At 39.0% G+C, this 12129-nt stretch overlaps 1 protein-coding gene across 2 annotated transcripts in view; it reads right to left on the reverse strand.

Annotated features, from left to right (window-relative positions):
• HERC3 (HECT and RLD domain containing E3 ubiquitin protein ligase 3) overlaps positions 1–12129 on the reverse strand; it is a 111334-nt gene that overhangs the window by 2185 nt on the left and 97020 nt on the right. For both annotated transcript variants that reach the window (XM_025921404.2, XM_086704599.1), the window contains exons 24-25: positions 1694–1877; positions 1355–1457 (exon numbers count right to left, since the gene is read on the reverse strand). In XM_025921404.2, coding sequence (XP_025777189.1) covers positions 1355–1457; positions 1694–1877 — 287 coding nt within the window. The remainder of the gene's footprint in view (positions 1–1354; positions 1458–1693; positions 1878–12129) is intronic.

Consider the following 12129-nt stretch of genomic DNA (forward strand, 5'->3'; position numbering starts at 1 on the left):
AGAGAAAAATGTTTTTTTAAGGAAATCTCCATGACCACGAGCAGGCTCCTCTTGGTTGTTATAGCCCTATGAGCTCCCTTGATACACTTTAACCTATTTGACTTATATGCCACTGATTCCCAAGAGCCAATGTAACTAGGCAGAGGGGAAGCAGGGCTTTTTTTAAGCATTCTTGTGTGAGCCCAACTTCCTCCATCCTTACTCCATGGAAGCACAAGAATGTGGAGGTAAATCCTGCATTAATATTAATATATGCTCATTCTTATAAAGCAAAAGGGACTACCTTTCAACTCCTATTGTTTTGTTTTATATGGATAAAAACTTTATACTATTCACCGGCTCATTTCTGGTCCAATTATATACAGTCACAAAGATTTCAACTATTTTTAAAAGGCTGAATTTGGGGACACCCGGGTGGCTCATTCGGTTAAGCATCCGACTCTTGATTTCAGCTCAGGTTATGATCCCAGGGTCATGGGATCAAGCCTGCGTTGGGCTCTGCACTGAGAGTGGAGCTTGCCTGAGATTCTCCTCCCCCCGCCTCCCTCCCCCCTCACCGCCCCTCTGCCCCACTCGTTCTCCTTCTTTCTCAAATAATATAAAATAGAATAGAATGGCTGAATTTGTTCACCTAAACTCGGCTTCATTCTCCTTTCCAGATATTACCCTTCTTAAATGCCACCCAGCCAGTGATCAAGGACCATATATTATAGGCTTCCATGTATGTGTAATGTCCAAAACAGGCACACCCACAGAGCCAGAAAGTAGACTGGTGGCAGTGGGGAGGAGGTGCTGTGAGAGGTTGGGAAGAAATGCGGATTGATTAAAGAGTTCGAGGTTTCTTAAGATGATGAACATGTTCTAAAAATTATTGATAGTTTCAAAACTCTGTGAATATACTAAAAACCACTGAATTATACACTTTAATTGGGTGAATTGTATGCTTTGTGAATTATATATCTCAATAAAACTATTAAAAACCATATCTCCCCAGTTATATCTGCAGTGGGCACTGTAAAATCTTCAAAAGTCTAGAGAGATAAGGGAAGTTAATCAGATTCCATCAAAATAATATTTAAAGGTATCACATATAAAATAACTAATATTTTCAGAGCAATGGAAAAATCAATGAAATGTTTTTCTTCTTTGATTCAACACATCCTGTTAGGCAACAAATACTGAGTAACAAGCTGTGTTTGCCTGAGATACCATTAAGACAAGAAGTGTAGATTATTTCCCTTATTTACTCTTCTCCATTTAAAAGAGTTGACCTTAACCTATGGAGTACATCATCCTACACCATATGCAACACTGAAGTGTGGACAAACATCATATTAACATTACTGATACTTACAGAGAAACTTCTTCTTCTTTTCCAATGGAAATTCATGAAATGTTTCCCAAAATAGTTTCACAGTGGGATGTGTGGCTGAGTAATCACCCTTGTAGATGGCAGTCTGCCCAAAAAAGACAAAAAGAAAAAAAAAAATCTATCTTAAAGGAGAGGACATACATGTATAGAGGACATACATTTGTGTACCATTTGCAGTTGAGACTAAGAAAGAACCCCTGAGATACAGGAAGCCTCTGATTCCTATTCAACCACAGAACACTTGGAAGACCATGCTCTGGGCACAGCTACCCAGGCCACTGCTGCTTCCTTGGAGGTAAAGACAGTGCCGTTTGTGCTCACCTCTTCTAGTTCTTCCCAGTTGTAGTTGCTGTTTCCCACCATCATAGCCCTTAGTTCTGAAGGCTGGAAGAGCTCGAGCACCTTGCCACCACACACTTTTAGGAAGCCACTGGAGAAGGCTGTGTACCATTCGTGAACTGAGATTTGGAAGACATAATTCACATAAGCATCCACGAATTCCTGCCTGCCAGAAGACCAAAGAAATAGAACACATTTAGCCCAAAGTCTTACAGAGTTTATCAAGTTCACCTTCTAACACAGAGGTTGAGAGAGATTAAAAGTGGAATTTCATCAAATTCTCGCACCATGAGGCATCCGTAGGTTACTGCCCAGCCCTAGGATTCCACGAGAGTTTCAGGTGATCGGGGAGCAGGGAAGCCAGGTAGGAAGGGGAGGAGGCAAGGCAGGTAGAGCTGTACCACTGACTTTATTTTACCTGAGGAGCTCCAGATTTCATCTTGCTTATTAGGGTCCTACTTAAAATTTAGTTTGAAAAAAGTAAAGACTCTGCTTAAAAAAAAAGTCTAAGATAATGACTCTAGGCTTCTTCCTTTCTCTTCAGAAACGAATAAAGTTAAACCATCTGATATTTGCATCCTCACCTATTCTAAAAGGTAATTTCTGGAAAGGACTGTCTTATACAATGGGTTCCATCTGACTAATAATCAGTCAAATGCAAATTAAGACACTAACTTCCTGCAAGTCTGGTTCACAGCAAGTTGGCTTCCTGGGCTGCAAGTGTAGATAAGGGGTTGGTTTTCTAGGCAGGTTTCTGCAGGTTGCAGGTCAGAGTTCTATTTTCATATATGGTCTGGCCATCATCTGTGTGCATTCAGTGTCTCACTAGTGGGAACGTAAACTGTGAATTGAGACATACACATCTAGGAGAAAAACTTACCAATATCTAGAGAAGTTGAAAACGTAAATACCTTTTGACTGAGCTAACCCTACTACCAGGTGGGTGGCCGAGAGAGACTCTCATGTGAGTGCACAAGTACACAGATGTTCACTGCACCATCTTCTTATAATACACAGAATTGTAAGACACAAAACTAAATATCCACTAATATGAGAATGGACAAAAAAAGATGGTATGGTCATATGACAGAAACCATTTAAGCACAGAACTCTTAATGGAATTAACTATACCCGTATTTATCAAAATGAACGGAATCTCAAGAACAATGTTTAAGTGAAACCCAAGTTTTTGAATGTTAAGTACAATATGATAGCATTTACTAAGTTGTTTTTTAACGTTTACAACAATACTATCTATAAGAGTCAGAGGCTCTGCCACTTACAGCCTGTGACCCATGGGTAAATTATTTAATCTCTTTGTGCCTCAATCCCTTCATCTGTAAAATGGGAAAAGTAAGAGTATAAAACTCATGGGACTGTTATAAAAATTAAATGAGTTAATCCATGAAGAGTTCTTAGAATCAAGGCTGCTTTATAAATATCAGCAATTACTACTGCTGGTGGAAATACAAACTGGTACAGCCACTCTGGAAAACAGTATGGAGGTTCCTCAAAAAATTAAAAATAGACCTAGCAACTGCACTACTAGGTATTTATTCAAGAGATACAGGTGTGCTGTTTCAAAGGGGCACATGCACACCAATGTTTAGAGCAGCGCTGTCAACAACAGCCAAAGTATGGAAAGAGACCAAATGTCCATCAACAGATGAGTGGATAAAGAAGATATGGTATACACACACACACACACACACACACACACACACACACACACACACACACAAACACAATGGAGTATTGCTCGGCAATCAAAAAGAATGAAATCTTGCCATTCGCAATTACGTGGATGGAAGTAGAAGGTATTATGCTAAGCAAAATTAGAGAAAGACAAATATCATATGACTTCATTCATATGAGGATTTTAAGACACAGAATAGATGAACATAGGGGAAGGGAAGCAAAAATAATATAAAAACAGGAAGAGGGCAAAACATAAAAGGCTCTTATATATGGAGAACAAACAGAGGGTTCCTGGAGGGCTTGTGGGAGGAGGGATGGGCTAAATGGGTAAGGGGCATTAAGGAATCTACTCCTGAAATCACTGTTGCAATATACACTAACCTGGGTGTAAATTAAGCAATAAATAAATTTAAAAAATCCTCAATTTACTAAAGAAAAAATAAATATTAGCAATTATTATATGGCTTATGGCTTTAAAATCCTGTTTATGAGTATGAAATTATATATGTGGTATATATAAGAAATGTGGTATGATTTTTTAAAAATAAAACCATTAGGGGTGCCTGGGTGGCTCAGTCAGTTAAGCATCCAACTTTGGCTCATGTCATGATCTCACGGTTTGTGGATTTGAGCCCTGCGTCGGGCTCTGTGCTAACAGCTCAGAATCTGGAGCCTGCTTCAGATTCCATCTCCCTGCCCCTTCCCTGCTCGCTGTCTCTCTCAAATATAAAAAATAAAACATCAAAAAATTTTAAGAAAAAATAAAATAAAACCATTAATGGAAAAAGATTTTGGTCTTAATATACCCATATATAAAAACATGAAAGAAAATGTATCAAATTCCTAAGTGTTTTGTCTGTATAAGAAAAGAAGGTGTGGAAGAGAGGAAAGGGATCAAGAAGATGTACGGGAGTCTCACTGGCATCAGTCATTGTTTTATTACAAAATCTGAAACACATACTCTGCTTACTCTGGTTCGTGGACACAAAGATGTTCATCATCTTAGTCTTTGTACTTTTCTATATTTTAACTTTTTTCTAAAAATTAAAAAAAATCTGACCTTATAAAGACAGATACTTTCTACTTCTCCTTCACTGTGGGATACCACTTCATAACACTACACTGAAACATCCTGCATTTCCTCCAAGCAAACACGTCTTACACAATCACCATCTACACCCATAACTAACCAACAGACAGTATAATACAGCGGATAAGTGAGGCAGACGGGGATTCAAATACATGCTCTGCCGTGTATATGCTAACTACTAAGCCTCTCTTTTCTCATCTTTAAAATGGGTTAAATGTTCAGTTTTTAAAATAAAAGCCATTAAACTAGAAAGATTATTGTACATCTTAACCACAGATGCTAAAAGTTTCTCACAGGCATCCAATGCACAACTTACCTAAAACCCATTAGATAAAACTAAAGAGGATTTTCCTGGTACAACTGCCTATGAGAAGCACCATCAACAGGATTTTTTCTTATAGACTATCACGGTTAATTTTAGATGTCAACTTGACTCGGCTATGGTACCCAGTTGTTTAGTTAAACATCAGTCAAGATGGTGCTGTGAAGGTATTTTTTAGATAGGAACAACATCAGAGACTTTGAGTAAAGCAGATCAGTCTCCATAAAGTGGGAAGCCCTCATCCAGTCAGCTGAAGGCCTTAAAAGACTTTGGTCTTCCACACCCTCCAAAGAAGAAGGAATCTGGCTTCCAGACGGCCTTCTGACTCAAGACTGCAGCATCCACTCCCGTCAGAATGGTCAGCCTGCCAGCCTGCCCTGCAGATTTCCAACTTGCCAGCCTCATAATTTTGTGACAGATTCCTGAGGATCAGTATCTCTTTTTGTCTTTCTATATATATGCATGTATACACATCCATATATGGTCCCTTTGAGCTGGGGTATCAGTTTTTTCCTGCCTACAAACTCTAACAGAAGCATCAGCCCTTCCTAGATTTCAAGTCTGCCGGCCTTTGGACTAGAACTACAACCACTGGCTCTCCTGGATCTGCAGCTTGCTGACTGCAGATCCTGGGCCTGGTCTGCCTGCATTTATGTACACGTGCACGCGCGCACACACACACACACACACACACACACACACACACACACACACACTCCCTACTGGTTCTGTTTCTCTGGAGAAACCTAACAGATCATGTAAATATCATCTAAATTAGGTAGGGGTGAGAGTTAGTTTGATTAACCCTGAAGTAAAATTCTTCCACAGCTATGAACCCGCATTGTATCTGTACGTATATATCTCCTATTGGTCCTGTTTCTCTGGAGAAGCCTAATACAAATCTTGGTACCAGGAAGTGGGGTATTACAATAGCAAATATCTAAAAATGTAGAATGACTGTGGAATTGGATAACAGGTAAAGGCTGTCAGAGTTTTGAGGCACTTGACAGAAAATGCCTAGATGCCTGGAAGAGACAGTTAACAGAAATATAAACAGCAAAGGAGATTCTGGTGAGGGCACAGAAAGACAAGAGGAGAGCTGTAGAGAAAGCTTTTGTTGTCAGAAAATAAATACACATCATAAACAATGTGGCTAGAAAAAAGAATGTTGAAATGCCTCTGGAGAAGTTTACAAGGAAATGTGCTGCTTATTGGAAATTGGAGGAAAGGTGATCTTGTTATCAAGTGGCAAAGAACTGGGCCAAATTGTGTTCTAGTGTTTTGCATCCCTGTGAATTGTCTGGGAAGCCAACAAAGTTACTAAAAATAAAAACTTTTAAGAGCAGAAACACTGCCAGTTTGCACCAAAGAGACAGGGATGGACAAAATGAAGGAAGACTGTTGGACTTCTGGAATTCTACTGGTATGAAATGAACCTACCCAACTGACGCACTCTGCAAACAGGCATTACCTTTTAAGAAGAGGGAAGAATGCCCCCAAAGGCAAGTCAGAGTCCAGTGAGACTACTACTGCCATCATGGGCTTATTAGGTCAAGGAACCAGAGCCAGTAACTTCTTGGCCACGGAAGGTAGGGCCACCACCCCTGTGAGCCAGAGGATACAGCATAGTCCCAAAGAAGATTATTCTCCAAGCCCCAAAATCTAGTGAAATTTTCCCTGCTAGGTTTAGGACTTGCTTGGGACCTATGACCTCTTTCCTCCTGATGTCTCCCTTTTATAATGGGACTGTCCATCCCATGCCTGTGCCCACCATCGTACTGAAGCAGATAACTTGAATCTGGCTTCACAGCTGTGAATTTCACAGCTGTGGAAGAATTTTACCTCAGGATTTAGACAATATTTACCTGATATAGGAGTCAGGGTTCTCCAGAGAGAAACAGAACCAGTAGGTATGTGTGTGTACATGTACACAAATGGAGGCAGATAAGCCCCAGGCTCTGCAGTCAGCAAGCTGCAGATCCAGGAGAGCCAATTGTGTTCTAGTCCAAAGACAGGGAGGCTTGAGAACCAGGAGGGGTTTATGCTTCTGTTAGAGTCTGTAGGGAGGAAAAACTGATGTCCCAGTTCAAAGGCAGAATCAGGTAGGAAGAGTACCTGTTACTCAGCCTTTTTGTTCTATTCAGGCCTTCAACTGATGAGACCCTCACACATCAGGGACTGCAATCTGCTTTACTCAGTTTCCTGTTCAAATGTTAACCTCATCCACAAACACCCTTACATATATCCAGAGTAATACCTCATGAAATATCTGGGTACACCATGACCCAGTCAATTTGATACCTAAAATTAACCATCACAGATGAGACTTTGGACTTAAGAGTTGATGCTGGAATTGTGTTAAGATTTTGGGGGATGTTGGAATGGGGTAAATGTATTTTATAGGTGAGAAGGACAAGACTTTCAGAGGGCCAGAGGGTGGAGTGTTATGAGCTGGATTTTCTCCCCCTAAAATTCATATATTGAAGTTCTAACCCCAGTACCTCAGTAGATGACCTTATTTAGATATATAATCTTTACAGAGGTAATCAAGTTCAAAATAAGGGCATTAGGGTGAGCCCTACTCCACCATGACTGGTGTCCTTATAAAAAGGGGAAATTTGGACACAGAAATATTCAGAGGGAAGACAATGGGAAGAGATAGAAGGAGAAGCCAGCCATCTGCAGCCAAAACGAGAAGCTTCAGAAGAAGCCAACCCTGTCAATACCTTGTTCTTGGACTCCTAGCTTCCAGAACTGAGATAATAAATTGTTGTTTAAGCCAGTCTTTGGTACTTTGTTATAGCAGCCCTAGCGAACTCATATACTCTAATCTCTGTATGTCAATTAGTATTGCTCTCAACACATTCTTTTAATAATGATCACTAACAGTTACAGAGTGTTTACTAGGTACTGATCACTACAATAAATTCTTAGATACACACTATCTCAGTGTGTATCTCTTTGAGTGGATTTAATGGTAGAAGAATGTCCCAATAAAAAAATATGCAAAAATAAATTTTAAAAAAGTTTCTTGAGGCCGCAGAGATAAATTTTGAATTATTTTCCATTTTCAAAAATTTTCAGGTAAATTGTCATTATTCCAATATCAGAACTGAATCCAAGACGAACAGTTGGTACATGGGCAGGGGCAGAAATTGAAGCCAGATGTCTGAATACAGACCTGTGCTCCCAACCACCTCATCTAAGTGTCCTCCCTTTCCCCTGCCTTGATTCTTTTCATTTCCAATGTGACAGCTACATGAGAAATTACAATATGCTGAGATAAAGTTTTCACAACATGATAGCTCATCTACGTTACTCACAATTCTGTGTTACTGCAGCCTCAATTATACACTAGAGTCCATAAAGCCCACAAAATGAGACAACTCTTAACGAGGTGACATTTTAAAATACATAAATTTAAAGAACAAGTACTATATCCATTGCCAATGGTTTGTATAAGTCTGGATTCAAATGGTAGTAAGGTTCTTTAAAAAAGTTTGTTAATTTGATTCTGAGATTTATATAGAAAGGTAAAGAAACTAGGAGAGCCAAATCAACTGAAAAAGAACAAAGTTAGAGAATTCAACATTACCTAATTTCTTGACTTATTACAAAGTTAGCTATCAAGGGTATTGTTGGCAAAAAGATAGACACATAAATAAATCAATGCAACAGAAAGTCCAGAAATACCCACACAAGTATGGTCAACTAATTCTCAACAAATTTGCAAAAGCAATTTAGCAGACAGTGTTTTCAATAAATGGTTCTGGATCAACATGATATCCACATGCAAAAGGTATATATCCATATACCTCACACTTCTATAAAAGCTAAATCAGTAAGGATGACAGTCTAAATGTGAAAGCTATAAAACTTCTGGAAAAAAACATAGGAACAAATCTTTGTGGCCTTAGATTTGGCAAAGATCTTTTAGCCATGACACCAAAAGCCCAATCCATAAAAGACAAAAAAATTATCAAAATTTTAAATTTCTATTTTTTGAAAAAAATTAAAAGACTAAACCATGGACTAGAAAAAATATTTACAAAACACATATTTCACAAAGGACTTGTAACTAAAATATATAAAACCATTAAAAAATAAGAAAACAAAAAACTCAACTTAGAAAATGGGCAAAAGATATAAACTGATATTTCATCAAAGAAGACATATGAATGACACATAAGTATATTGGAAGATACTCAACATCATTAATCGTTTAGGATACTATACACAGCTATTAGATTAAGGGGGAAAAACCCGACAACCAAATGCCGTTGGAATAACTATAGCTCATACGTTACTGTATGTGTGAAAACAAAATGGCATAGTCACTTTGGAACACTGTGGAACTTTCTCAAAAAGCTAAATATACGTTTAAAATATGACCAAGCAATTCTACTTGTAGCTATGTATCCAAGAGAAGTAAAAACTTATGTTCACTGCAGCATTATTTATAATCACAAAACATTGGAAACAGCCCAAATGGGAATATTACTCAGTAATAAAAAGGGAAAAAAATGACTAGTGTACACAACATCACAGATAAATCTCAAATGCATTATGGTGAGTGAAAAAGGCCAGACTCAAAAGTCCACACACATATGATTCCATTTATAGGACATTCTGGGAAAAAAACAATTTTAGAGATGGATCAGTGGTCAGCAGGGCTGACAAGGGAAGGACTATGAAGGAGTTTTTTGGGATGATGTTATTGTTCTACATCTCAGTGTAGTGTTTACATGACTGTATCTGCCAAAGCAAAGGACAAATTTTATTACACATAAATTAATAATTAAATTGTATTTTTATTATATGTAAAATATAATAAATTATATCTCAACAAAAGACCTTTTTGAAAAAAGTAGCCTAGCTTAACACTAAAGTTTAAGATTTTTTAAGATGGCAAAATAAAATTCCTGTAAGATGAGCACATCCTGTTTGTCTCAGCCAACTCAAGGAAGTCAATGGATTTTATTAAAATTCTGGCTTTTTATAAAAAGTCTGTCACAACTTCTACACTACAGTCAGAGGCCTGGTTTCTGCCTCTGATTCTGTCAATCAAGTAATACATACAGTAACAGAATATTTCACTTTATTTTTCTGCTTCCAAGTTCCTTACCTTTAAAATGAGAGAAAGCATTCCTAACCTCAAGGTAAATGCAACCATTAAGAGATGATAAATGGAATATATGGGTAGGATTGCTGACAATACTGACTCCATCTTTGGTCCTCCACCTTGTTCACGTTTGCTCAGTGACTACTCTCGGGGAATACGTGCTCCGGGCCCTTGGAGATTAACACACATACCTTAAAATTATGGGGGAGGCTTGTTTTGGCCTCCCATGAATCTGATAGAGATAACATGGTCTTTCCCCTTCCTGATGTACAGATGGTTCCACAAGTTATAGGTTAGCTGTCAGGTGCACGCAAGCCATTTATATAGGTATATGGGAACCCTCTGCTCTCACTATAATGCCCATCTACCTGTCTCCTCGCCCTATAAAATCAGGGGACTAACATCTGGATTTTGCGGAGAATAACTCTGCAGCTCGCCCACCATCGGATCCCTCATCAGTAAGTTACCCTGAATACAACTCTGTGTAAACTGCATGGAGTGGCCTCCTTCGTTTTCTGGTCTCTGAGTGCCTTCTCAATTTATTATCTCTCTTCCACTAATAACGTGATACGTGGAATACGTATAGTGTCAGCCAACTAAATATAGATGTATGATCACATTTAAACTCAGCTAAGCTGAAATTTCAGCCTTAACAATAAGACCTGTCACTACAAATGGTAACAAAAAAAAAGTAAATTATCTGAAGCACAAATAAGAAAGTAAAATACACAATAAGAATCACAAATACATTTAAAAAACTAGGATGTTTGCTAATGGGAATATACTGGGCTTTTTGTAAAAGGTTCTTTTCTTTGGGGAAGGGCACAAAAATATCTGTTTTTTTTTTTTTTAATGTTTGTTTTTATTTTGGGGAGAGTAGGAGCAGGAGAGGGGCGGAGAGAGGGGCAGACAGAGGATCCAAAGTGGGCTCTGCGCTGACAGCAGAGAGCCTGATGTGGGACTCGAACCCACAAACCGTGAGATCATGACCTGAGCCAACGTCGGAGGCTTAACTGACTGAACCACCCAGGCACCCCCAAAAATGTCCTTTTCTAAAAAGGAATATTATTGCAGGTTATCTCTGCATATTAATGAATGTAATTAACTTGTAAAAAAAAACACTCCAATACATCAAGTGCTTGCTACATGTCAACACTAAGGGCTTTACATATTATTATCTAATTTAATATTCATAAAAACCACAAGATAGCACCAACTGTACTTTAGGAAGTAATTTCCTAACATTCATATGCTTGATGGAAGAGCTTCAGCAAGTTCCAGTACACTGAAAGAGAAGCATTTAAACCAATAATGCTGGGGCGCCTGGGTGGCGCAGTCGGTTAAGCGTCCGACTTCAGCCACGTCACGATCTCGCGGTCCGTGAGTTCGAGCCCCGCGTCGGGCTCTGGGCTGATAGCTCAGAGCCTGGAGCCTGTTTCCGATTCTGTGTCTCCATCTCTCTCTGCCCCTCCCCCGTTCATGCTCTGTCTCTCTCTGTCCCAAAAATAAATAAACGTTGGAAAAAAAAAAAAAATTAAACCAATAATGCTGAATTTGAAACTATTCCTAAGAAATACCAAGAAGGATCATTTATCTTCTTCCATACCTAAAATATGTGTCCTCATCCTTATTCAAGAAGCTATCACTTTGGTCTATCTAATAAGCAAGGTAAGGAAGTAAAATAAAATGACTACTCTCATCTTGCTCTTAAAGAAGGAGAGTTCCCTTTTTAAGACCTTTTAAAAATGCTCTCAGATACAAATCCCCAGCAAGACCACAAAGCAGATACTCAACTATGGAGTGCCTTGGGGACAATGTCTGTGTGTACACATGTGTGTCTGTGTGTCCCCCATAAACCACAGTACTTAATACATGCATTCACATGGATAGGATGCTGCCCTTACCCTGGGCCTAAGGCTTCTAACACCTTCTAAGGCCTTGCTTTTCTTTGGTCCTTCAGCTTTATTCCTGCCCACGGGCCAAAGATTTCTGAGGGAACTTCTAGAACACATTCCAGAATACCAACGGTCCTGAGATTCCCTATCCAAATGGCTCCAAAACGGTTTCCAAGATCCAGCTAGCCGAGAGAAGACTTTACCACCAATACATAGGCCGCTAACTGAGGAATGATCAAGAAGGGCTATTAAGTGGGCAGATGGACATGCAAACTGCCCTCTCCACACACA

This window comes from Puma concolor, chromosome B1, assembly GCF_028749965.1.
Source record: "Puma concolor isolate L17-30 chromosome B1, mPumCon1.1.hap2, whole genome shotgun sequence".
Taxonomy (NCBI): Eukaryota; Metazoa; Chordata; class Mammalia; order Carnivora; family Felidae; genus Puma; species Puma concolor.